The sequence below is a fragment of the Hypomesus transpacificus genome, chromosome 21, assembly GCF_021917145.1.
Source record: "Hypomesus transpacificus isolate Combined female chromosome 21, fHypTra1, whole genome shotgun sequence".
NCBI lineage: Eukaryota > Metazoa > Chordata > Actinopteri > Osmeriformes > Osmeridae > Hypomesus > Hypomesus transpacificus.
This window is the reverse complement of record NC_061080.1, coordinates 10524340-10549414: the sequence shown is the minus strand read 5'-3', so window position 1 is coordinate 10549414 and position 25075 is coordinate 10524340. Positions and strand designations below refer to the sequence as shown.

General features: G+C 52.2%; 2 protein-coding genes across 4 annotated transcripts; both read left to right on the top strand.

Moving 5' to 3' along the window:
- The first annotated feature begins 222 nt into the window (after nt 1–222).
- Nucleotides 223–9125, top strand: akap8l (A kinase (PRKA) anchor protein 8-like). The gene is made up of 14 exons (XM_047044295.1): nt 223–370; nt 848–907; nt 1391–1694; nt 3324–3957; nt 5116–5281; nt 5380–5429; nt 5524–5554; nt 5845–6016; nt 6168–6309; nt 6412–6517; nt 7232–7362; nt 7555–7650; nt 7802–8136; nt 9011–9125. Exons 1-14 carry the CDS (start codon nt 346–348, stop codon nt 9123–9125), a joined length of 2367 nt encoding a protein of 788 aa, XP_046900251.1. The 5' UTR covers nt 223–345.
- Nucleotides 9126–11066: 1941 nt separating this feature from the next.
- On the top strand, nt 11067–24938 carry LOC124483387 (bromodomain-containing protein 4-like). 3 transcript variants are annotated; one of them, XM_047043816.1, is made up of 21 exons: nt 11067–11234; nt 11343–11435; nt 11785–11922; nt 12011–12143; nt 12591–12889; nt 13099–13261; nt 15252–15448; nt 15647–15775; nt 16079–16336; nt 16477–16691; nt 16862–16956; nt 17101–17352; nt 17692–17793; nt 17880–18173; nt 18605–19216; nt 19304–19404; nt 20560–20689; nt 20830–20957; nt 21351–21604; nt 21918–22164; nt 22398–24938. In XM_047043816.1, exons 1-21 carry the CDS (start codon nt 11106–11108, stop codon nt 22464–22466), a joined length of 4038 nt encoding a protein of 1345 aa, XP_046899772.1. In that variant the 5' UTR covers nt 11067–11105; the 3' UTR covers nt 22467–24938. The 3 variants fall into 3 exon arrangements, with proteins under 3 accessions (XP_046899772.1, XP_046899773.1, XP_046899771.1); XM_047043817.1 differs by having other exon boundaries at nt 13096–13261; nt 17695–17793; XM_047043815.1 differs by having other exon boundaries at nt 13096–13261.
- Nucleotides 24939–25075: the final 137 nt, after the last annotated feature.

The following is a 25075-nucleotide window of genomic DNA, read 5'->3' as shown; positions in this document are numbered from 1 at the left end:
GTGCTTTGGCTCGGATTCCTTCAGTCAAGTCGAATAACTGCGTACGTGTGTATGTATACTGTGCATTGGAATAAATAAAACGTTTTTGAAATATTGAGTACTGGATTGCTTGACAAAAAAATGTTTTAAGCCTCTAAACATCGAAAACCATTCTTGAAGGCGCACTTTTAAATAACTAGGAGATGTCACAACCAATCAGTGAACAGGGAAGGCGTTGCTCGGTGTCCATATCAAAAAACTAGCGAGCGTGCCACTTTAGTCCCGGTGTGATCCTTTTTCAGATTGCGTTGTTATAGCTAGCTCGCACCCAATCTCTAACCGACACAAACTATCCTCATCCGAAATATGGACGGCCGTGGCTACGGTTCAGGTATGTACACGAACATCCATTGATGTAGCTAACCTCAGCGACTATGATTTACACCAGGAGAGCTTATACCTAACCAGACCGTCTTGTTAAAATGGAGTCGTCTGCTAGCAAACCATCTCTATTGGTATGTAGAATTAGCAAGCTCCTTTTGGCCAACAAGATAACTAATAAAATGGCTGCTTTGTCGTTTGCACTAATGAACTACATCATCAGCTATCGCAGTAGCATAAATCAATCACGTTATTCACCGGGTGTAACTCACGAACAAAGTCTGTTAACGTTATTAGCACGTCTTCGCTACCTAGCTAAGTAGCCAGTAGTAGCAAACGTAGCTAGCTAGCCTTACTGGGTATCCTTTGTTAGCTTACTAGCCTAGCTCGCTACCTCTAGCTAGCTGACGGTTCATGACTAAGAGTTGGCTTTTTTGATCGCATCAGTATGCATCTGGAACCTTTCTTTAAACGGCCTTTCTTACAGGAGGATACTCCAGCTGGGGTGGAGGCGGCGGCGGAGGAGGTGCACAGTCAGGAAACAGAGGTAATTAAGTTTAAACACAGCTAAGACTTGGACTAGCCACACCGTTTATCGCGGTACATGGCTGGTGAGCTAGCTAGCCGTGACCCACCCAGGACATAGTGTACATAATGTGTTTTATGTACGCAGGGCCATCAACTTGAAACAAATCAGTTTGAAACGGGTGAAAAGCTTGTTCAGTTCGGTGTTTTTTAAACCATTGCTAACGGATTTTGTGTCCGACTCCCAGACCTGTACATTTTTTCAAGTTTCATGATTTTATTTTGCTCCACCGACTTATTATATTCCTAAATTATTTGTAGTTGTTGCGACGATGTATTGACTTAGTGCTGTAGTGATTTTACATCTCTGAGCCTTTCCTGGCTAAATAAAGGTGAAATTAAATAAATTGTTCATTGTTGGAAAATATAACAGTTTCGCCTTAGTTTAGACATGTTATCCCGGTGTAAGATTGATTAGATCTCTCCCCCCCATCTTTCCTTGCAGGTTCAGGTAGTTTTGACCTGTATGGAGGTGGTGGTGGTGGTGGAGGAGGAGGAGGAGGAGGTGGTGGTGTAGGAGGAGGTGGTGGTGGAGGAGGCTACAAGGAGCCCATGTCGGGGCTGGGGGGCTACGGAGGGGGCTACGGGGGTGGTGGAGGTGGGGGCCACATGAAGCGAGGGCTCTCTGGGAGCTCCTTGCTGTCGTCTACAGGGACCAGCGCAGACGCGGTCATCGCCAAGATCAACCAGCGCCTGGACATGCTGACCCAGCTGGAGGGGGGCATGAAGGGAGGGGGGCGCAGCGACAGGTAACACACACACAGAGCCTACAGCCCTGTCTGGTTAACCCCTCCAGATCAGTACCTCACTTCACCCCTAGGGACAACTCTCCCCCTTTCCCTCCTTTATCTCCTTTCTCTCTTCACCTGAAGTTTCAGCCCACTGACCCTCTTCCCCCCTCTTCCCCCCTCCTCCATCCATCTAAACTTCCCTCTATCCATCCACCCCTACCCTATTCCTCCTCCTTATACCTCCCTCCCTCCTTTATCCATCCATCCAACCAGTCAGTATTGATACGCACTAGAGAGAATGTAGTGGTGTGGTTAGAATATTCTGGAGGGGTGCTCAGGATCCCTGACCAGCTGGGTGCTTAGAGGAAGCATCAGGAAGAGGCATCATAACGGTCAGAGAAGATATCCTGGCTAGCGCTAGCTGATACCCTGGTTAGGGCTAGCTGATATCCTGACTAGCGCTAGCTGATATCCTGACTAGCGCTAGCTGATATCCTGACTAGCGCTAGCTGATATCCTGACTAGCGCTAGCTGATATCCTGACTAGCGCTAGCTGATATCCTGACTAGCGCTAGCTGTTGGTGTCCGTGGTGTCTGACTGTATACAGGAACGGGTGTGGGGGGTGGTGTAATAATTGATTAGTTGATACCATGGCAACAAGGGTGTGGTTGGGATACCATGGCAACAAGGGTGGGATTGGGTGGGGTCTTTTGTTTTGGCTCTGGAGATTAACCTTGAGTTTGTCACACACACCCCCCCCCCCCCCAACCAGAGTCAGGGTTCTCTAGGTAGTTGAAGCCAGGGTGGGTGGGTGTAGCTCAGTGGCGGAGCAGAATGCAGATCAACTGCTACGTGAGAACCATTCCATCCCATCTGCTGATCAGTTCCCCTTGTGGATACCTGGAGGCGTGAACTGCTGACCTGCCCCTACAATCTCTCTCTCCCCTACAGTAGATGTCTCTCTCCTGCAGTAGATCTCTCTCCTCCCCTGCAATAGATCTCTCACCACATCTGTTTTCCTCTTTTTTAATTTTTTTATGTTTTTATTTTATTTACCCACTGTGTATTTCTCTCATCCTGCACACGGTGACTCTCTCTGGGCGGTCGATGATGTGATTGGCTGGGAGGGATTACTGTGTCAACTCTACCCCCCCCACATACCTTTTACTTTAATTAGATCGACAGGGTTCCCCGCCCCCTGCCCTCCCCCCCAGTATGATACAGTGGTAACCACCCTCTTCAGAGAGGAGAGGATTTCTATTGGACAAAGCTCTTGTCTGTCTCTCTGTGACCAACTGTTCTCCACCAGATCTGTCTGTCCCCACCCTCTGTAAGGGCCCAGTGCCTGTTGGGGAGAGGGCGGGGGGGGTGAGAGTAACTATCGAGGGTAAATAATTTCATTTCCCATCATCCCTCACCAGGGTTGGATCCCAAGTAGGGGAGGGGCACAAGTGTTAAGCACTGTGATTGGTCGATGACACCAGGACTCACCAGGTCACGCACGTATTGGTCCAAGTGAACAACCTCATCGTGATACGCATGAGAGAAACTAGGCTTGAAGAGAGGGAGGGGGGAGGAGGAGGTGGAGGTAGTTCCCTCCCTCCCTCCCTCACCCTCTTTCCTCTGCTCCCTCCATCCATCCGCAGGTTTGACCAGTTCGAGTCCTTCGACTCGCGCCCATCCTCCCTCGCCTCCCGCGATCTCTACGCCCGCTCCGGTAACTACGGTTACGGCGACGGGAGGGGCGGCGACATGCTGAGCCCGCGAGGGGGGTCTGGCTTTGGAGGAGGAGGAGGAGTCGGGGGCGGAGTCGGTCTGGGGGGAGGCGGCTTCGACAGCCCCTCCCCTTCCTCTTACGGGGTCGCTAAAATGCGACAGGCCATGAGAGACTCCCCCTTCTCCAGCAGTCTGGGAGGAGGAGGAGGAGGAGGAGGAGGAGCGGGGGGGTGGGCAGGAGCAGGCCGACGCTCCCCCAGGAGGGGAGGAGGTCCTGGGGGCCCTGGAGGCCGAGGAGGAGGAGGGGGAGGGTTTGGAGGCCGCAGGTCCGACCCAACTCCCATGGGAGGTGGAGGCCGGGGAGGAGGTCACTCCCACCCTCACGGCCTCTCCCCAGGGGGCCGAGGGAAGCTCCCGTCACTCCTGTCCCACCGGATGTACTCCGAGGGCGGGGCGGCCCACCACCCGGGGCCCCCCGGCCCGCAACATGAATTCCCAGGGAGGCACTTTGGAGGGGGGCCCAGGGCCGGGCGCCAGCGCGGCCGGAAGAGACCCCTCAACCGAGTAAGTACCCCCACCCCCCCGCCCCTGGTGGGGCGTGGTCACAGCCCTGGACAAGACCTATGGCCTGTCTGCAGATAATGACCCCTGACCTATGGCCTGTCTGACCATTACATCACCATAATGCAACGCCCCCTCCTCCCCTCGGCCAGCTGAGTTCACATGCTTTAGGGCCACATCCTGAATGAGCCCCAAGCCCCCCTTCACCAACAGTGTTCTGCCTATTTTAGTCAACTTTTTATCCGTTTAATTTGGGTTCTTGTTGATTTTGTGTTCCGCCCACCTGCCGGCCCACCCCTTAGCAGTCCCACACAGTCAAAGCTAACGCTAATGCTACACGGGCTGATGGTAATTTTACAAGGTCTAATGCTAACGCTACGAGGACCGATGCCAACAAAGGATAATGCTAATTTTACACGGTCTAATGCTAACGCTACGATGGCTAATGGTTACAGCGCTACAAAGGGGAAGTCCTTAAAGGAGCTATTTCTGCTAAATGGGCGTTGTGTGTTTTAGCTCAGTGGGTGGTCTGATGTCTGCGGTGATGCCGGGAGGCCCAGTGGCAGCAGAAGGGCAGTGATGGTTACATGGTTTAAGCATCTTCAGGACATGTCAATCAATACCAAACCTAAAGGGGTAGAATGGAACAGCACTGCCATGATCGCACCCAGTGTGTGTGAGAGTGGAGATACGGTGTGTGTGTAGATACGGTGTGTGTGTGTGTTGAGATGGTGTGTCTAGAGTGGAGAAATGATTTGTATGTTTAGTAGGGATGGTGTGTGTGTGGGGCGGAGGGGGATGGTGTGTGTGAGTGGGGATGGTGTGTGTGTGTGTGTAGAGTTGTCTGTTGTACTGTCTATTGCATCTGTGTGCGAGTCAGTAAGGTTGTGGAGTCTTCTGTCTGCAGTGCATGTTTTAATGTGTGTGTGTGTGTGTGCTACCTAGGTGTTTGCCTATGTTAGAAAGGGGTGGTGCAGGCACATTACTAGGAGTGCGTGTTGATGGTGTGTGTAAATAGTGTGTGTGTGTGTGTGTGTGTGTGTGTGTGTGTGTAGATGCTAGGTGTGTGTGTGTGTGGGGTGAGTGATCATGGAGTGTGTGTGGATGCTTGGTGTGTGTGTGTACGTTCGAGTGTGTGTTGATGGTGTGTCCATCCCCCAGCAACAACATCAACAACAACATCCAGTACCACCACCACCGCTGCAGCAGCAGCAGGCCCGGCCACAGCGCGACGGGCAGAAAAAACGCAAGCAGACTCTGACGGCTGCAGACGAACCAGAGTCCAAGATGAACAAGACCGAGGTTGCAGGGCCCGAGCCCAGCCACGGTACACACACAAGCACGCACGCACACAAGCACGCACACGCACACACACACGAACGTCCACCCTGAGTGTGGGGTCTAAACTGCTCGTCTGATCTGCAGAAGCTGCCTCGAACAACGGAGACGCCAAGGAGATCAAGACCCCATCTGCTGTGAGTACAGAGCCAGCTACTGCTGGGGGGGTGAGGAGGAGGGGGTCCTGGGGGAGGTGTGAGGGGTGACTAACACTGCTGTGTGTTTCTACAGGAAGCCAGAGCCTCTGCAGATGGAGACAAAGGTACCTCCATCGTTCCTCTCTCTTTCTCCCCTGTCTCTCTCCCCTCTCTCTGTCTTTTACTCTGGGTGTCTCTCACCTCTCTGTCTTTTACTCTGGGTCGATCTCTCCCCTCGCTTTCTGTCTCCTACTCTGGGTGTCTCTCTCACTCTCTCTCTCTTACACTCTCTTTCTTACTCTGGATGTCTCTCTCTCTCTCTCTCTCTTACACTCTCTTTCTTACTCTGGATGTCTCTCTCTCTCTCTCTCTCTTACACTCTCTTTCTTACTCTGGATGTCTCTCTCCCCTCCAGCCCTCAGCATGCAGGAGGAGATCTCCCAGATGAAAAAGAAGCTGCAGTCCACGCCCCCCGCCCAGGCCACGCCCCCCGCCCAGGCCACGCCCCCCACCCAGGACAAGACCCCCAAGCTCAGGAAGAGGAGGGGCTTCCTGGAAAGGTCAGGGGTCAAGCTTAACACTCAGAGGTCAGGATCACCCCGCCCCACCTCCTCCTGCTCTCTTCCTCTCCTGCTCTGTCCTCGTACCACTCCAACTTCCCTCTACCCACCTCACCTCCCAACTTGCCAGGCTCTGATAGGCCGTGCTCCCACTGACACTGTGTCTGATTGGTTGCAGGGTGATGTTTGCGTGTTCGGTGTGCAAGTTCCGCTCCTTCTACAAGGAGGACATGGCTGCCCATCTAGAGAGCCGCTTCCACAAGGACCACTTCAAGTTCCTGTCCAACCAGCTGACCAAACCCACCACAGACTTCCTACAGGTACACACAGACACACACACACAGACACAGACACACACACACACAGGTACCACGCCGACCTGCTCGCTCTCTGTAACGTGTGTGTGTGTATGTGTGTGACAGGAGTACCTCATGAACAAGTACCAGAAGACCGAGCAGAGGACCAGTCAGATGGAGAACCACAGTGCTGCCGTGTGTCAGGTGTACCGAGAGCAGGACCTCACCAGGGGTACGTACAGGGAACCCTCCTCCTGCAGAGCTAGGCATGGAGGGGTGGGGGTGTGTGTATAACCCTCCTCCTGCAGAGCTGGGCATGGAGGGGTGTGTGTGTGTGTGTGTGAATAACCCTTCTCTCCTGCAGAGCTAGGCATGGAGGGGTGGGGGTGAGTGTGTGTGTGTGTGAATAACCCTTCTCTCCTGCAGAGCTAGGCATGGAGGTGTGTGTGTGTGTGTGTGAATAACCCTTCTCTCCTGCAGAGCTAGGCATGGAGGTGTGTGTGTGTGTATAACCCCTCTCTCCTGCAGAGCTAGGCATGGAGGGGTGGGGGTGTGTGTATAACCCTCCTCCTGCAGAGCTGGGCATGGAGGGGTGTGTGTGTGTGTGTGTGAATAACCCTTCTCTCCTGCAGAGCTAGGCATGGAGGGGTGGGGGTGAGTGTGTGTGTGTGTGTGTGAATAACCCTTCTCTCCTGCAGAGCTAGGCATGGAGGTGTGTGTGTGTGTGTGAATAACCCTTCTCTCCTGCAGAGCTAGGCATGGAGGTGTGTGTGTGTGTGTGTATAACCCCTCTCTCCTGCAGAGCTAGGCATGGAGGGGTGTGTGTGTGTGAATAACCCTTCTCTCCTGCAGAGCTAGGCATGGAGGTGTGTGTGTGTGTGTATAACCCTTCTCTCCTGCAGAGCTAGGCATGGAGGTGTGTGTGAATAACCCTTCTCTCCTGCAGAGCTAGGCATGGAGCACTTCATGAGGAAGGTGGAGGCGGCCCACTGTGCAGCCTGTGATCTGTTCATCCCCATGCAGCACCACCTCATCCAGAAACACCTCAAATCCCCCGACCACAACTACAACCGCAAGGTACACACACACACACACACACACACACACACACACACACACTCACTCACTCACCATCACACACACACACACTCACTCACACACCATCACACTCTCACCATCACACACTCACCATCACACACGCGACACGTGGAGTGCGTTTGGTTGGAGTGTGTGTGGTGACCCTTCTTGTGGTGTGACCCCTGACCCCAGGGCATGATGGAACAGTCCAAGAGGGCCAGCCTGTCTGTGGCGCGCAGCATCCTCAACCACAAGGTCATCGGCAAGAAGCTGGAGAGCTACCTCAAGGTACACACATGCGCACACACACACACACAATACACCCGTACACACACACACCATATACCCATGCACACACACACACCCACACGTCTCTACCAAGCTGGAGAGCTGCCTACCTCAAAGGTACGCACTCGCTCAGTCCTCTCTTCTCCTGCAGGGTGAAAACCCTTTCACCGGTAACCACGACGACCAGGACCCCGAGGACTCCATGGCGATGGAGGTGGCCGAGGCGGAGCTGGCCAATGAGATGCAGTCGGAGACCGAGACAGGAGTGGAAGGGACTGGGCCGGAGGGGGCGGGGCCGGAGGGCGAGGGGCCATGTTTGGAGGGGGTGGGGCCAGATACGGAGGAGGGGGCGGGGCCAGAGGCGGAGGCTGGACAGACTGCCGCTGAAGCTGATGGGAACAAGGAAGAGGAGAAGATGGAGGAAGAAGAGGGAGTGGAGGTGGCGGAAGGAGGAGAGGAGGTGGATGAGAAGAGACCTGAGGAGCAGCGAGGAGAGGGGGAGGAGGAGCAGCGAGGAGAGGGGGAGGAGGAGCAGCGAGGAGAGGGGGAGGAGGAGCAGCGAGGAGAAGAGGAGGAGGAGCGAGGAGAGGGGGAGGAGGAGCAGCGAGGAGAGGGGGGGGGGGGAGCAGCGAGGAGGAGAGGGGAAGGCAGGACTGGAAGAGGAGGAAGGGTTCGAAGTTGGGGATGAGGAGGCGTTCTTGGTGGATGAGGAGATAGATGGAGATGGAGAGGTGGAGGGAGGAAGAGATGATGGAGAGGAGGAAGGGATTGAGGCAGTTCTGGGGGATGAGGAGGAGGAGGAGGAGTTGTTGCAGGAGGAAGATTCTAACGGAGTCGTAGTCATAGAGTAGTCCTCTCCTCCCAACCTCACTCTGGACCAATCACAGCCCCCCTGGCCAACCCCAGTTCACGCATCAGCCAATCAGATTAATTCATAAACATCGCACCTCCCCACCCCTTCTCTCCAAAACTCTCTCAAACACAACCCTCTTAACAGTAAACGGTTATACATGCCTAGTTTTCTCTGTGTTTCTGAGTTCATGTTGTGCCTTTGTGGTAGTCTTGGCCAGGGGGGAGGGCTGTGGCCAGGGGGGGGGGGCTGTTTGGCCGTGTACATTATAATGATACAGCACCAACACTCACTCAACGGGACTGAATCATGATGTTGTTTTGTGTTTTCTGTTTTGGGGGTTTATTGACCTTGTCTTTTTTTTAAAGTGCTTGTGTTTTTGTTTTCCTTTTTTGGGTTGATTGAAATAAACATTTATAACTCCTTTATAACAGTTTATTGTTGGCTTGGTTTGTTTGCTTCAAGTTTTCGTCATGGAACATGCCTTATTTAAAGGTGGTTCTCGAGCAGGCCAAGCTGGGGCCAGTTGTACTGCAAGCTCGCTGTCGCTAGGTCTCCTGTCGGACTCAAACATGCCTCCGTGGAGACGGTGGTGAATGTCGCCATCTCGCGGACTAATGCTTAATTATCTAGTATACTAGGTCTAGTAAAATCGATCTTTACCCTGAGCCAAAAAAGGTATCGACAACTTTGTTTCTTACAGTAAAACCGCCTAAATATAAACGCTGAATGAATATTAATTTGTTTTTAATAGCAAAACATACGAATAGGTATAGAAATACAAAAGTGTTACATTTGATACAGAAATTGCCTAATTTAACTCGGTGTATCGTAATACAAAGTAAAATAATAGTAGAAAATAATGGTTGATGAAAATCAAAAAGGTGGACTGTGTGAATGTATACATTACCTTTTGTTTAGTTTTTTATATAACGTGGAAGGGTTTTCATAGCGAGAGGTGACATTCGATGAACCGACGTTCAACTTCCCTGCGTCTTACGTCATCGACGTCGAACGGGGCTGCTTGTTCTGGATTCAGGTTGTGGAAGATCTGCGCGCGCTGACACCTGACGAGGAAGGTAATCAAAGGCGTTTTGGGGTCACTTTGTGGCGATATTGGTACGGCAGGCGAAAACATACAAACCCAGAAGTCTAGTAAAACTATTGGAACCGGTCTCGGTGACGTATTTCACCTTCTGTCAGCGCGCTGTGGCATCGAGGCACGAGCTGTCTCTTCGCAGGCCTGTCACCGGTGCGGACGCACGGGAAGATTCTCTACGTTGTCTTTACGTTGTCTAGCTTTGAGTCCACTGCACACGGTGTACGTTTTTTTTTGTATGTGCCTTTATGATGAAGTAAGGGGCATTTTAAGGAGCAGAGGGCACTCCCTGTTGTCACTGCGCATGCTAGTCGCGGGATGGCAGCAGGCTAGTCGTTAACTAGCTAGGCTGTTTGTTTGTAGCCTCGTAGGCCGTATTCGTGACAGACTTAACGCATTTTCTGGTACGTAGCTTACGCAGTACGGCGCTCAAAGCGCGGCGCTCAAAGCACGTGTGAAATACGACGTAGGTCTCAGAATAACGGCATTGTCCAAGTTTGTATTTCTAAAGAGCGTTTACGTACGTAGCTGTCAGTGTTTTTGCTGACACAGTTAACCTAGATAGCGGGTGTGTCGTTGCCATGGTGCCATTCAGTAAACATTCCCCCAACCATAATAAAATACACACTGCTTTTTCAAAAACATTGCATTCTGTGTGGTTGTCTTAAAGCTTGTGTCTGGGAACGAATTGCGCCATTTTGACTGTTAACTCAGCATATTGGGTCAATAATCTAGGACACTGGTATTCCTTCTCGTTTCTAAACCGTATTAACTTCACGTTTTGTTTTTTAATGATCTTAGAAAAAACATTGAAGTTAGGATGACAGTTTTGGAAATAGCGACGTACTTTCCAGTCTTGTGACTCGTTTTGTTGACACAGTGCCTTGCATGTTTTTGTTCATTCTTGGCAACACACAGTCATTTATAGACTTGTGTTTCTCTGGTGAGCCTGTGTTAGACTCGTGAGTGTGTACGATCAGTTGTTTGAGCGTTTTAATCAGAACGTCTCTTTCTCCTCTCTCCCAACCCTCAACTCTCTTTCCCTCCTTTGAAATATCTCCCAGCTTTCTCAAGGGAATTTCTACAGTGTCAGGTAACATCCATTCCCATACCTCCAGCAGAGATGCCCCTTCCCCATGACTAGACGCAGGTTAACTAACTGCAGGCAGAGATGTAAGTCCCCTATTACAGACGTCACACACACATACATGCAGCCTACACACACACACACACACACACATGCAGCCTCACAGATGGGGAGGGGGAGAGGAAGGGGGAGACAAGGTTGTGTGTATAAACGACGTAAGGACTAATGCAACATCTCAACATACTCTAGTCATGATGAGGAGGAGGAGGAGGAAGATGATGATGATGCTGATCTTCCTCCCCAGAGAGCCCAGTGAGAGGTATGATGGCCTGAAGGTGACCCCCCCCGCCCGCCCCCCCCAGGGTCGTACCGTCTGACTGGGACTCCCCCCTCCCCTTTCTCCTGCTCCTGCTGTTGCCATGGGAGACGGCCTGGAGGCGGGCAGTAGCCAGGGTCCGCCCCTGGCCCCGCCCCCCCTCTACTTCAACCACCCCCCTCCCGAGACATGGAATCCTTCGCGACCCAAACGGCAGACCAATCAGCTACAGGTATGGGGGTGGTTTGGGGGACCAATCAGCTTCCGGTGGTGTGTTGTCCAGTGTTGCCAGGTGGGATGTGATCCAGTGTTGCTAGGTGATTCTGTGTCTGTGTTGCAGTACCTCCTGAAGGTGCTCTTGAAGACCCTGTGGAAGCACCAGTTTGCTTGGCCCTTCCAGGCTCCTGTAGACGCCATCAGACTCAACCTGCCTGTACGTACTGTGTGTGTGTGTATGTACTGTGTGTGTGTGTGTGTATGTACTGTGTGTGGGTGTGTGTGTATGTACTGTGGTGTGTGTGTGTGTGTATGTACTGTGTGTGGGTGTGTGTGTATGTACTGTGTGTGGGTGCCTGTGCGTGTGTGTATGTACTGTGTGTGTGCCTGTGTGTGTGTATGTACTGTGTGTGTTTGTATGTACTGTGTGTGTGTGTATGTACTGTGTGTGTGCCTGTGTGTGTACGCACTGTGTGTGTGTGTGTGCGTTTCTCACGCTTCCTTCCTTGTCTCCACCCCCCCCCCCCCCCTCTCTCCCCATGTCCCACGACCCCCCTCCCTCCCAGGACTACTATAAGATCATCAAGCAGCCCATGGACCTGGGCACCATCAAGAAGCGTCTGGAGAACAGCTACTACTGGAACGCCCAGGAGTGCATCCAGGACTTCAACACCATGTTCACCAACTGCTACATCTACAACAAGGTACACACACACACACACACACTTACGTACACACCATTTCCAGAGTAATTTCGGGCTTTCAACCCGCTGTGTGTGTGTGTGTGTGTAGCCCGGGGATGACATTGTGCTGATGGCGGAGGCTCTGGAGAAAATGTTCCTGCAGAAGATCACAGAGATGCCCCAGGAGGAAACAGAGATCGCCGTGGTTACCAAGGGTCGCCGCGGCAGCCGGCGAGACTCAGGTGTGGGTTTATGGGATGGAGACCTCACCATACATGCTGTCTCAGAGCCACCAACACGGTTCCTAACTCATCTCTACTCTCCTCCTCTCTGTTTCTTCTCTCTATCTCCTTACCTATCCCTCTCCATCTCTCCCCCTCCTTACTTTTCCCTCTCTCTATCTCTCCCCCCTTACCTATCCCCCTCTCTATCTCTCCCCCCTTACCTATCCCCCTCTCTATCTCTCCCCCCCTTACCTATCCCCCTATCTCTTCCTCCCCCCCTTACCCATCCCTCTCTCTATCTCTCCCCCCTTACCTATTCCTCTCTAACGCTCCCTCCTTACCTATCCCTCTCTCTATCTCTCCCCCCCTTACCTATACCTCTCTCCTCCTCCTCCCCTTACCTATCCCCCTCCTTATCTCTCCCCCCTTACCTATCCCTCTCTCCTCCTCCTCCTCCCCTCCCAGGTCTCATCTCTAAATCAGACTCAGGCCAAGACTCCTCCTCCCCCTCCACCACCCCCCACTCCCGTCCTCCCCCCCTCTCCCTCCCCTCCCAGGGCCCCCCCACCCTTCCCCTGGCCATGCCACCCCAGTCCACCCTCCTCCCCCGTGTCCCTCCGACCCCGCCCTCCCACGCCCCCCAGCTCGGCCCCCCCTTCCCCCTCAGCTCTCTGGACCCCCTGGGCCATGGCCTGACTGCCGTGCCCCACCACCCTGGCCTCCACCTTGGGGCACCCCCTCACAGTACCGCACCCCCTGCCAAGGTGAGTCCACCTGGAAGGAGTGGTGGGGGGGAGAAGGGTTGAGAATGGAGGGATGAGATGGGGCAGAGGAGGGAAAAGGGGTTAGTAAAGGATGGGGAGGAGGAGGAGGAGGAGGAGCAGGGAGGGAGAGCGGCCTGAGGAGGAGTAGTTGGGTCTACTGCTGTAGGAGCAGTCGTTTTTTTCCCGTGACCCTCTGACCCCTGCAGCAGAGGAAGAGCCAGAAGAGGAAGGCGGACACGACCACGCCCACCGCCAACGACCAGCTCAGCGAGTCGTCTCCCCTGGCGACGGAGCCCCGCCCCCGGCGAGAGAGCAGCCGTGCGTCCAAGCAGCCCAGACAGGACTCCGCCCAGCCGGACTCCCAGCACGGAGGTGGGGGTTGATGTGTGTGTGTGTGTGTGTGTGAGGGGAATGAGGTGAAGAGTGATGTGTGTGTGAGGGGAATGAGGTGAGGAGTGATGTGTGTGTGAGGGGAATGAGGTGAGGAGTGATGTGTGTGTGTGAGGGGAATGAGGTGAGGAGTGATGTGTGTGTGTGAGGGGAATGAGGTGAGGAGTGATGTGTGTGTGAGGGGAATGAGGTGAGGAGTGATGTGTGTGTGTGTGTGTGTGTGTGTGTCAGGGGAATGAGATGAGGAGTGATGTGTGTGTGTGTGAGGGGAATGAGGTGAAGAGTGATGTGTGTGTGAGGGGAATGAGGTGAGGAGTGATGTGTGTGTGAGGGGAATGAGGTGAGGAGTGATGTGTGTGTGAGGGGAATGAGGTGAGGAGTGATGTGTCTGTGAGGGGAATGAGGTGCGGAGTGATGTGTGTGTGTGTGAGGGGAATGAGGTGAGGAGTGATGTGTGTGTGAGGGGAATGAGGTGAGGAGTGATGTGTGTGTGAGGGGAATGAGGTGAGGAGTGATGTGTGTGTGAGGGGAATGAGGTGAGGAGTGATGTGTGTGTGTGAGGGGAATGAGGTGAGGAGTGATGTGTGTGTGAGGGGAATGAGGTGAGGAGTGATGTGTGTGTGTGTGTGTGTGTGTGTGTCAGGGGAATGAGATGAGGAGTGATGTGTGTGTGTGTGAGGGGAATGAGGTGAAGAGTGATGTGTGTGTGAGGGGAATGAGGTGAGGAGTGATGTGTGTGTGAGGGGAATGAGGTGAGGAGTGATGTGTGTGTGAGGGGAATGAGGTGAGGAGTGATGTGTCTGTGAGGGGAATGAGGTGAGGAGTGATGTGTGTGTGTGTGAGGGGAATGAGGTGAGGAGTGATGTGTGTGTGAGGGGAATGAGGTGAGGAGTGATGTGTGTGTGTGTGTCAGGGGAATGAGGTGAGGAGTGATGTGTGTGTGAGGGGAATGAGGTGAGGAGTGATGTGTGTGTGTGAGGGGAATGAGGTGAGGAGTGATGTCTGTGTGAGGGGAATGAGGTGAGGAGTGATGTGTGTGTGTGAGGGGAATGAGGTGAGGAGTGATGTGTGTGTGAGGGGAATGAGGTGAGGAGTGATGTGTGTGTGTGAGGGGAATGAGGTGAGGAGTGATGTGTGTGTGAGGGGAATGAGGTGAGGAGTGATGTGTGTGTGTGTGTGTGTGTGTCAGGGGAATGAGGTGAGGAGTGATGTGTGTGTGTGTGTGTGAGGGGAATGAGGTGAAGAGTGATGTGTGTGTGAGGGGAATGAGGTGAGGAGTGATGTGTGTGTGAGGGGAATGAGGTGAGGAGTGATGTGTGTGTGAGGGGAATGAGGTGAGGAGTGATGTGTCTGTGAGGGGAATGAGGTGAGGAGTGATGTGTGTGTGTGTGAGGGGAATGAGGTGAGGAGTGATGTGTGTGTGAGGGGAATGAGGTGAGGAGTGATGTGTGTGTGTGTGTGTGTGTCAGGGGAATGAGGTGAGGAGTGATTTGTGTGTGAGGGGAATGAGGTGAGGAGTGATGTGTGTGTGAGGGGAATGAGGTGAGGAGTGATGTGTGTGTGAGGGGAATGAGGTGAGGAGTGATGTGTGTGTGAGGGGAATGAGGTGAGGAGTGATGTGTGTGTGTCAGGGGAATGAGGTGAGGAGTGATGTGTGTGTGAGGGGAATGAGGTGAGGAGTGATGTGTGTGTGAGGGGAATGAGGTGAGGAGTGATGTGTGTGTGAGGGGAATGAGGTGAGGAGTGATGTGTGTGTGTGTGAGGGGAATGAGGTGAGGAGTGATGTGTGTGTGTGTGTGTGTGAGGGGAATGAGGTGAGGAGTGATGTGTGTGTGTGTGTGTCAGGGGAATGAGGTGAAGAGTGATGTGTGTGTGTGAGGGGAATGAGGTGAGGAGTGATGGGGTGTGTGTGTGAGAGCGAGGTGCATGTACTGAGGAGAGCGTGTCTGTAACCCTCCCGCCCTCCCTCCAGTGGGGGACTGTGCTCCCCCCCTGACCCCCAGCAGGGAGCAGGGCCTGCGGGGCTGTGCGGGGCTGGTGAGGGAGATGCTGTCTCAGAAGCACACGGCCTACGCCTGGCCCTTCTACAAGCCTGTGGACGCTGCTGCCCTGGGTCTCCATGACTACCACGACATCATCAAACACCCCATGGACCTCAGCACTATCAAGGTGAGGTCATCAGTGGTTGACGGGGGCGGTTGAGGTCATTTAGGGGTGAGATGTGGTCCTCAGGCAAGTAGGAAGTAGTGATGAGGTCATCAGTGCTGGACAGTGCTCGTAATAGGAATACCATTCACCTGGTGTGTGTGTCCAGGTTAAGATAGACAGCTGGGCGTACAGGGATGCTCATGGTGTGTGTGTTTCCAGGTTAAGATAGACAGCTGGGCGTACAGGGATGCTCATGAGTTTGCGTCGGATGTCAGGATGATGTTCTCCAATTGCTACAAGTACAACCCTCCTGACCACGATGTGGTCGCCATGGCACGCAAGCTGCAGGTACATACACACACACATACAGACACACAGGTACATAACACACACCCACTACTCTGACCCCTGACCCTGACAGGATGTGACTACTCTGACCCCTGACCCTGACAGGATGTGACTACTCTGACCCCTGACCCTGACAGGATGTGACTACTCTGACCCCTGACAGGATGTGACTACTCTGACCCTGACAGGATGTGACTACTCTGACCCCTGACCCTGACAGGATGTGACTACTCTGACCCCTGACCCTGACAGGATGTGACTACTCTGACCCCTGACAGGATGTGACTACTCTGACCCTGACAGGATGTGTTCGAGATGCGATTCGCCAAGATGCCAGAGGATCCGGAAGATCCCGCCCCTATGCCCGCCTCCTCGCCCAGCCTCCACCAACCAGCACCCTCCACCAGACAGGCCCCTCCCACCAGACAGGCCCCGCCCACCAGACAGGTCCCTCCCACCGTAGGGCCCTCCTCCTCTTGTTCATCTCCCTCGGAATCGGAATCGTCGGCCGGCGACTCGGAACATGAGAGGACTCAGCGATTGGCCGAGCTGCAGGAACAGGTGAGAGGGGGAGCACCTTGGTATGTGTGTGTGTGTTATGTACCTGTGTGTGTGTGTGTGTTATGTACCTGTGTGTGTTATCTACATGTGTGTGTGTGTGTTATGCATGTGTGTTATGTACCTGTGTGTGTGTGTTGCAGCTTAAGGCGGTGCATGAGCAGCTGGCTGCCCTGTCTCAGCCACCGGCCCTCAAGAGGAGAGAACGAGACAAGAAGGAGAAGAAGAAAGACAAGAAGAAGAAGCCAGGAGGGGAGGAGCCTCTGGAGGTGGCCCCGCCCCCTGTCCTGCTCCAGCCAACCAGGAAGAGCAGAATCACCAAGGACCCAGTCACGCCCAAGAAGGTCAAGAAACCCAGGTGAGGTCACTCGTGTGTGTGTGTGTGTGTAGGTGTGTGTGTGTGTGTGTAGGTGTGTGTGTGTGTATAGGTGTGAGAGTGTTTGCTGCAAACTCTGAGTATCTTACAATTCAACTCTTGCAATCTCTTCTCCCTCCGGCCCCCCCCCCCCCCCCCCCCCCCCCCCACAGTAAGAAGGAAGGAGTGGTGAAGAACAGTCGCCCTGGCAACGCCCTTCAGTCTGGCCCCACCCCTCTCGACCCCTCTGGGTCTGACGACCACACAGGTGTGTGTGTGTGTTAGGAACCAGGTGTGTGTGTGTGTGTGTTATGACTCAGGTGTGTGTGTGTGTGTTAGGACCCAGGTGTGTGTGTGTTCTCATCTCCTCCTCATCTCCTCTTTCCAATCTCGTCCAATCTCCTCCCTCCAGGTGTGTTTGTGGGCGGGCCCGACCGGTCTAAGCCAATGTCGTACGAGGAGAAGCGTCAGCTGAGCCTGGACATCAATAAGCTGCCTGGTGACAAGCTGGGCCGCGTCGTCCACATCATCCAATCACGCGAGCCGGCACTGAAAAACTCGAACCCGGACGAGATCGAGATCGACTTTGAGACACTCAAGCCGTCCACGCTGAGAGAGCTGGAGAGATACGTGTTCACCAGCCTCCGCAGGAAGAGGAGACCTGGTGAGGGGGGGTGTGTGTGGGGAGGGGAGGGGGGTGTGTGTGTGGGGAGGGGGTGTGTGTGTGTGGGGAGGGGGTGTGTGTGTGTGTGTGTGTGTGTGTGAGTGAGAGAGAGAGGGTGTGTGTGTGTGTGTGTGTGTGTGTGTGGGGAGAGGGTGTGTGTGTGTGAGAGAGGGTGTGTGTGTGTGTGGGAGGGGGTGTGAGTGAAATGCATTTCTTTAGTTCATTTACATATTTTCATTTAACAGACGCTTTTATTCAAAGGGACTTCCAAGAGAGAGCTTTTAGTAAGATGCAAGTTAGCACTGGGTGTTCAAAGGTGTGTGTGTGTGTGTGTTGCAGCAGAGAAGGCTCTGGAGGTGACCAGTGTGATGAAGATGAAGACTGGATCTTCATCAGGCAGCAGCGAATCTTCCTCTGACAGCGAGGATGAGCCCGACAGAGGTACACACACACACACACACACCTGACACACACACACTCTCTCCCCCCTCTCCTAACCCTTCTCTCCCCCCCCCTCCTATCTCCAGGGTTGCTTCCCAAACAGAGGAAGCAGGCTCCTCCCCCTCGGAGGCTCCTCCCCCAGCACCCCCCCAGCGCCCCTGCCCCCCCCCAGCCCATGGCTCCCCCTGCCCCAGGCCCCCACCCCTCCTCCCTGGACGACACCTTTGATCCCCTAGGTCACTTCCTGCCTCCCACACTGCCCCAGGCCGGGCCCATCTCCGAACCCTCCCACAATAATGCAGGGGCGGTCGCCGTCGGCAACAACCCCCCCCACCTCAACTCTGGAAGCGAGACACACCCCTTCCTCAACCCCTCGCCAGGTATGGACACACCTTCTTACTTCATGTGAGCTCTCTGATAGCTTAAAAGTTACTTTTTGTAATCCAAAACCTTCTCCCCCTCCCTGTTTCTCCTCTTCTCCCCCTCCCTGTGTTCTCCTCCTCTCCCCCTCCCTGTTTCTCCTCTTCTCCCCCTCCCTGTTTCTCCTCCTCTCCCCCTCCCTGTGTTCTCCTCCTCTCCCCCTCCCTGTTTTTCCTCCTCTCCCCCTCCCTGTTTCTCCTCTTCTCCCCCTCCCTGTTTTCTCCTCCTCTCCCCCTCCCTGTTTCTCCTCTTCTCCCCCTCCCTGTTTTCTCCTCCTCTCCCCCTCCCTGTGTTCTCCTCCTCTCCCCCTCCCTGTTTCTCCTCTTCTCCCCCTCCCTGTTTCTCCTCCTCTCCCCCTCCCTGTTTTCTCCTCCCTCGTCCCACACTGTAGCTCTCCACAGCGCCCTCCCCCAGCAACCATCTCGCCCTAGCAACAGAGCAGCAGCCCTCCCCCCTAAACCCCTCCAGCCTCCCCCCTCCTCCTCTGGCCCCCTCTTCCTCCCCCAGCCTCCCTCCATCTCCTTCGCCCCCCTCCCACAACCACCCCCTCGCCCCCGCGTCCCTTCCCCCACGCCGCACGGCATTCTGGGAACCCTCTCCGCCCAGCCCCCTCAGGCCCTATTGGAGGACGACGAGGAGCCGACGCCCACAAACTCAGAGACTCCGCCCCCTCCCTCGCTGACTGCAAGCCAGGTTGAGATGTGCCCGCAGACACGCCCCTCCGCGACACACACACAGCCACACACACGCATACACACACACCCGCCTGTCACTCACTCCCAGCTGATGCAGGCGGCGGCAGTAACCACGGCAATGTCCGGTGTGACCCTCCCGAGGCCGACACACGAAGAGCAGCTGGAGTTTACACACTCGCTCGCACACACACACCCCTCGCTGGGACAGAAGGGGGCAGCGTTGCAGCAGAAACTACAGCAGATACAACAACAACAGCTAAAGCAGCAGCAGCCGTCGCCTGGCAACAAGATTGAGTCTTTTGCTTTAGGTAACACACACAGAGTGCACACACCGATCCCCTTTCTATTTCTGTCCTGTTAAACTGACCAATGCAACTCTCTGCTGTCTCTGATAGGTCCCCTGAGGGGAAGCCCCTCCCCCCTGATGATGCATTCCCCCCAGATTCCTCCGTACCATCCAATAGGAGAGCACTCTCCCCCTCTGTCCAAGAAGCCTGTGAGTTGTGTGAGTGTGTGATAGAGCTAAAGGATAAAGGATTTTTAAGGCCAATATCGATACAAATATTTGGTGATTAAAGAAATCTGATATAAAAAAATGTATATATATATATATCCAGAAACGCGTAACAAAACATAAACATATTTGCCTAACATTAGTTATTTGTAGTTATTTTAAGTCCTCACAAAAAAAAATGATAATGCAGTTTAAAAATAAACTGTTTTATTGTCTCAACAGAACAGAGAAACATCAAAATATATTAAAGTTCTGATAACTGAAATGTATAAAAATACAAACTTAAGATGAAATCAAGATGAAACTTCGTCCTTTGAACAAAAACACATAAAGAAAATATATGTTTTATTATTAACTACTTACTAACCGCGAGTGAGGTCATGCCGGGAAATATTAAACTGAGGCTTGAACGTATCGACCGAGCGATAGCGATGTTGATAGGACAAAGCCGAGGTTAATAAGTTGTTTATTACATGGCATTTTTAGCTCTTTTCATTTTGTAAATGAAAATTAATGGTAGGCTAATTGTAGCTATCTCTCAAGTCTTCTCACGTTGTGTTTCAGGTGTTGCCTATCAACCTATTAATTTTGATAGAAAGCGGACAACACTGTTCTGCTAAAATGGCTTTAATTCCAACACAAATAATGACACAAGTGATTCAAAGAGTCTTCGTGTAGTATCCGTATCAGAACGCAGATGACGTCAGAGGAGGGCAATAACAATCAGACCGCGGACCGTCAATGAGGTCAATACGCGTGTGGCATGACTACCCATTAGCCAATCAGAACGCTCGTACTGTCGTTGCCATATAATAATATTATTTATTATTTACATTAAGTAGACGCTCTTATCCAGAGCGACATACAGTAAGTACAGGGACATTCCCCCGAGGCAAGTAGGGTGAAGTGCCTTGCCCAAGGACACAATGTCATTTGGCCATCCGGGAATGAAACCAGCAAATTTTAGATACCGATAGTTTGGAAAATACCTAATATCGGCACGCCGATAAATCGGTCGGGCTCTAGTGTGTGACGACGACGAATTTTAGTGTGTGTAGTGAAAATGTTTGTGCCTATTTAAAACCATTTCATTTGTGAACTCGGGTGTGTGTGTGTGTGTGTGTGTGTGCTGAGCAGGACCAGAGGCCCCCCCTGATGGGTGTGAAGGAAGAAAAGCCCCCCTCCCCTTTTAGCCCCTCCCCATCTCCCTTTAGCACCGCCCCTTGTCAAGACTTACACAAACCCTCCGACAGCAAACACACACACAGTAAGTACACACACAGAAGTAACACACTCTCCGTCTTCACTATCTATCCATTCTTCCTTTACTTTTACTTTTTCTCCTCTCTCTCTCTTTCCATGTTTTCTCTCTCAAAGTTTTACCAACCAATGACATTGTTTCTCCAGGATCAGATGTGAAGCCATTAGACGGTTCTCGTCCCGGGCTCCGCCTCCCTGACTCCTTGGCTCCGCCCCCTTCTCAGCAAGAGGTGAAGCAGGAACCGAGAACCCCCACCGGCCCCAAGAAAACACAGGTGTGTGTGAGAGAGAGAGAGTGTGTGTGTGTGTGAGAGAGAGAGTGTGTGTGTGAGAGAGAGAGTGTGTGTGTGTTTGAGAGAGAGAGAGAGAGTGTGTGTGTGTGTGAGAGAGAGAGTGTGTGTGTGTGTGAGAGAGAGAGAGAGAGAGTGTGTGTGTGTGTGAGAGAGAGAGAGTGTGTGTGTGAGAGAGAGAGAGTGTGTGTGTGTGTGAGAGAGAGAGAGTGTGTGTGTGAGAGAGAGAGAGTGTGTGTGTGTGTGTGTGAGAGAGAGAGTGTGTGTGTGTGTGTGAGAGAGAGAGAGTGTGTGTGTGTGTCATCTAGACTAGCAGAGTAATGCAATTATTACATTTTTCTTCCGTCCTCTCCTCCTCCTCGTCCTCCCCCCCCCCAGACCATGGGTTCGTGGGCCAGCCTGGCCCAGCGCCCCCCCTCCGCGCCCTCCTCCCTGCTCCGCTCCTCCTCCACGCCCTCCTCCCTGCTCCGCCCCCCCTCCACGCCCTCCTCCCTGCTCCGCCCCCCCTCCACGCCCTCCTCCCTGCTTCGCTCCTCCTCCGACATCTTTGAGCAGTTCAGACGTGCGGCGCGGGAAAAGGAGGAGAGGGAGAAGCTGCTGAGAGCCCAGGCCCACCGCAGGGAGAAACTACGGTGAGGAGGGGGGGGGGAGAGGGGAGGTGAGGAGGGCGGGGGGGAGAGGAGGTGAGGAGGAGAGAAGATAGGTGAGGGGAAGGGGGGAGGAGAGGTGAGGTGAGGAGGAGAGAAGATAGGGGAGGAGTGGGGGGGAGGTGAGGTGAGGTGAGGAGGAGAGAAAATAGGTGAGGAGGGGGGGGAGGAGGAGAGAAGAAGGGAGGAGAGAAGGGACAGAGAAAGAGGAGCATGCTTAAGAGCTGGAGGATGGATAGTTGAAAAAATAACCAAATAATTAACGTTCCTACCGCCACTTCCTGCTTCCTGTCTGCAGTAACCGTGACGACGAGGACACCGTGGAGCCGGCCCGTAGGGCTCAGGAGGACTCCCGCCGTCGTCCGGGGCAACAGTCTCCCCTGGCTGCCACGCCACCTGCCTCAACCCCGCCCACCAATTCCCCACAGGCTCCGCCCCCACAGCCCCCGGCCACGCCCCCAGCCTCCACAGCTGCACAGACCGCCCTCGACCAGCAGAGGGAGCTGGCTAGGAGACGAGAACAGGAGAGGAGGAGGAGGGAGGCGGTAGGAACACTACTACACACTATACCATAGTATACCACACTATACCACACTATACCATACTATACCACACTATACCATACTATACCATACTACACAACATTCTACTACACTATACAATACCATACTACACTATACCATACCATACTATACTGCACAACATTATACCATACTATACTACACTACACTATACTATACTATACAACTTTCTCTCCCCCCCTCTGTCTCCTGCTCAGATGGCAGACACCATAGACATCAACTTCCAGAGTGACCTCATGGCCATCTTCGAGGAGAACCTGTTCTGAGGAAGAACGAGAGGAGAACCTGTTCTGAGGGAGAACGAGAGGAGAACCTCCAACAAGATATCCCTCATGCATACACACACACACACTCACACTCATACACACAGTCTCTCACGCACCCCCTCCCTCCCACCTCCTCCCCCCTGTAGCCGTGGAAACGTTGCAGCGTCTTACACTTCTGTGGAAGCTTGTTTCGGATTTGGGGTTGCCGAGGGCAAAAGAGTGAAATCAGACACTTGATCAAGCCCCAGAATCTCTTCTCCTCACGGACAAGGTGGGAGTAGCCATGAAAGGGGGAGGGGTCTTTTAAAACTGAAAAATACCAAGTGGGGGGGTTGATTTAAGAAAATAACTGAAAAAGAAGAAGAAACAGGGAAAAAAATTATGAATTAATGAAGCTTGTTAATACTTGTTCTCTTTTTGGACTAGCCTGAGGAGGGAGGGATGAGGAAGGAGGGAGGGATGAGGAGGGAGGGAGTTTCAAACCGATGAGTGAACCAGAGGAAGGACAGCCTCTCATTATTTCCCCTCATCTCTCTCTCATCTTCTCCCCCTCTCTCTCCACACATGTTGGGTGGGGGAGGAAGGGGGGAGTGTGTGCGAGGGGGAAGATTTATTTTTTTTTCTGTCCCTTTTTGTAGTTTTCTTCTCAGGACCCAGTGGAGATGGGCCGCGTTCCAAAACTTCAGAAACACATAGACAGGTGTTTATGAAGTCACCTGTGTCACATGACCACATCCCTATAATAACCCTATCCCTCCTCATCTTCCTTCACAGATATAACAGCGTTGTAGCCTCCTAGCTTAAAAGCTCGCTATCTACTCTACCTACGCGAATAATGTTTTTAACACAGTTAGTGAATTAGCAACAGAGCAAGGAAACAACATAGCTTGACAGTTACATGGTTTGATAGCCGCAAATCTTGTTAGCTTTGAACGTTAGTTAGCTGTGAGCTAGCTACCTAGCGCTCCTGACTCGGCTAACATGATAGCTTGCCAGCTAAATAGCTTTCCTTGACCCTGACTACTACATCAAGAAGGAGGAGAAGGAAAATGGGAGGGAGGGGGAGAGAGAGAGAAAGGGATGGAGGGAGGGAATAACCAACTGTGTTTAAGTATTGGAATGCGGCCCCTGCCTTAGTGCTCCTGTGAGATTGTGATCTAACACAAACACATATTATACATATTATATATATAGATACATAAATATATATTCTATACAATGAAATGTCACAAACAAACTGAAGGAAAAGAAAGAATAAAGAATTCTGTCTTTTGTGGAGAGCATCTTTTGAATCTCTGCTTATGTTTTGGTTTTGTAAAATTGACTTTAGAGGGGGGGAATTATTATGATTCTGTTAAACTATCTTTTTTATTTTTGTCTTGTTTGTGTCTGACCATTTTCTCTCTCATTGTCTGGCCTTCCTTTCTTTACTCGACGCCAAAACCGATTTATTGAGTGCTGAAAGTTCATTCATTCATTTGTTTCCTTTTTTAAATTGACTTAAACAATCGTGTTTTCACTTTGTACCTGGGAAGTTTTCAGTAATTTAATTTAATTCTTACTAATGAGTTTCCTGGTCCTCTTCACCTTCTTGTCCAATCAAATATGTTCCTTCAAACAGTCTATGCTGTCATTGGTTGAGAATCACTGTTCATTCACAGGACCGTATCTTTTTGTTTTGTTTTTTGCCTGTCATTGCTTTTGAACTGTAAATCTCTTTTTACTTCATGTTATGGTTGTATTATGGATTTTATGTCATTGTATTTTTTTATCTTTAAGTTCTTCATTTTACGATAATTTATCCTGCCCACCGTTGTTATCTTTTGATTGGATAAGAGCTGGAGGAAGTGTGGGGGGGGGTCCATTGACCAGTAGAAAGGAAGAGGAATTCAGCTTGCTGTGGCGAAATGGAGTACATCCGTTCTAGGATTCTATTTCTATGTTCTGAATCCCCCCCAACATATGCAGATCTATGGACTGCAGATCTATGCTCCTAAGACGAGGCAAAAACGTTATTGATTCCCCCCATTATAGCAGCTCAATTGCTCACAAAAGAGAAAAAAAACATTAAATAGAATAGAAAAATGTTTACAAAATATAAAACTAATATTGCTTTACTACTCGCACCTTTATTTTCCAGCATCATCATCCCATCTTTATCGCTTCCCTTCATCTCTCCTTCTTTCATATTCTGGTTGTCGTGTGTTCTCTCTTCTTTCCCCCCTCGTCTTGAATACCTTGTTTGTATGTGGATAAGTCTGCAGATGGTTCGATCCGTCTTGTTTGTATGTGGATAAGTCTGCAGATGGTTCGATCCGTCTTGTTTGTATGTGGGTGAGTCTGCAGATGGTTCGATCCGTCTTGTTTTTATGTGGGTGAGTCTGCAGATGGTTCGATCCGTCTTGTTCCCTTTATGGAAGCAACCATCTCTCTTTTTTAAGAAAAGTATTAAAATTATATTAAAAATGTACCTTTGGCAAGCGTGTGTGTGTTCTTGTGGACAGTGTGTTCTTGGGGAGTGTGTGTATTCTTGGGGAGTGTGTGTTCTTGGGAAGTGTGTGTGTTCTTGGGGAGTGTGTGTGCTTGGGGAGTGTGAGTTCTTGGGGAGT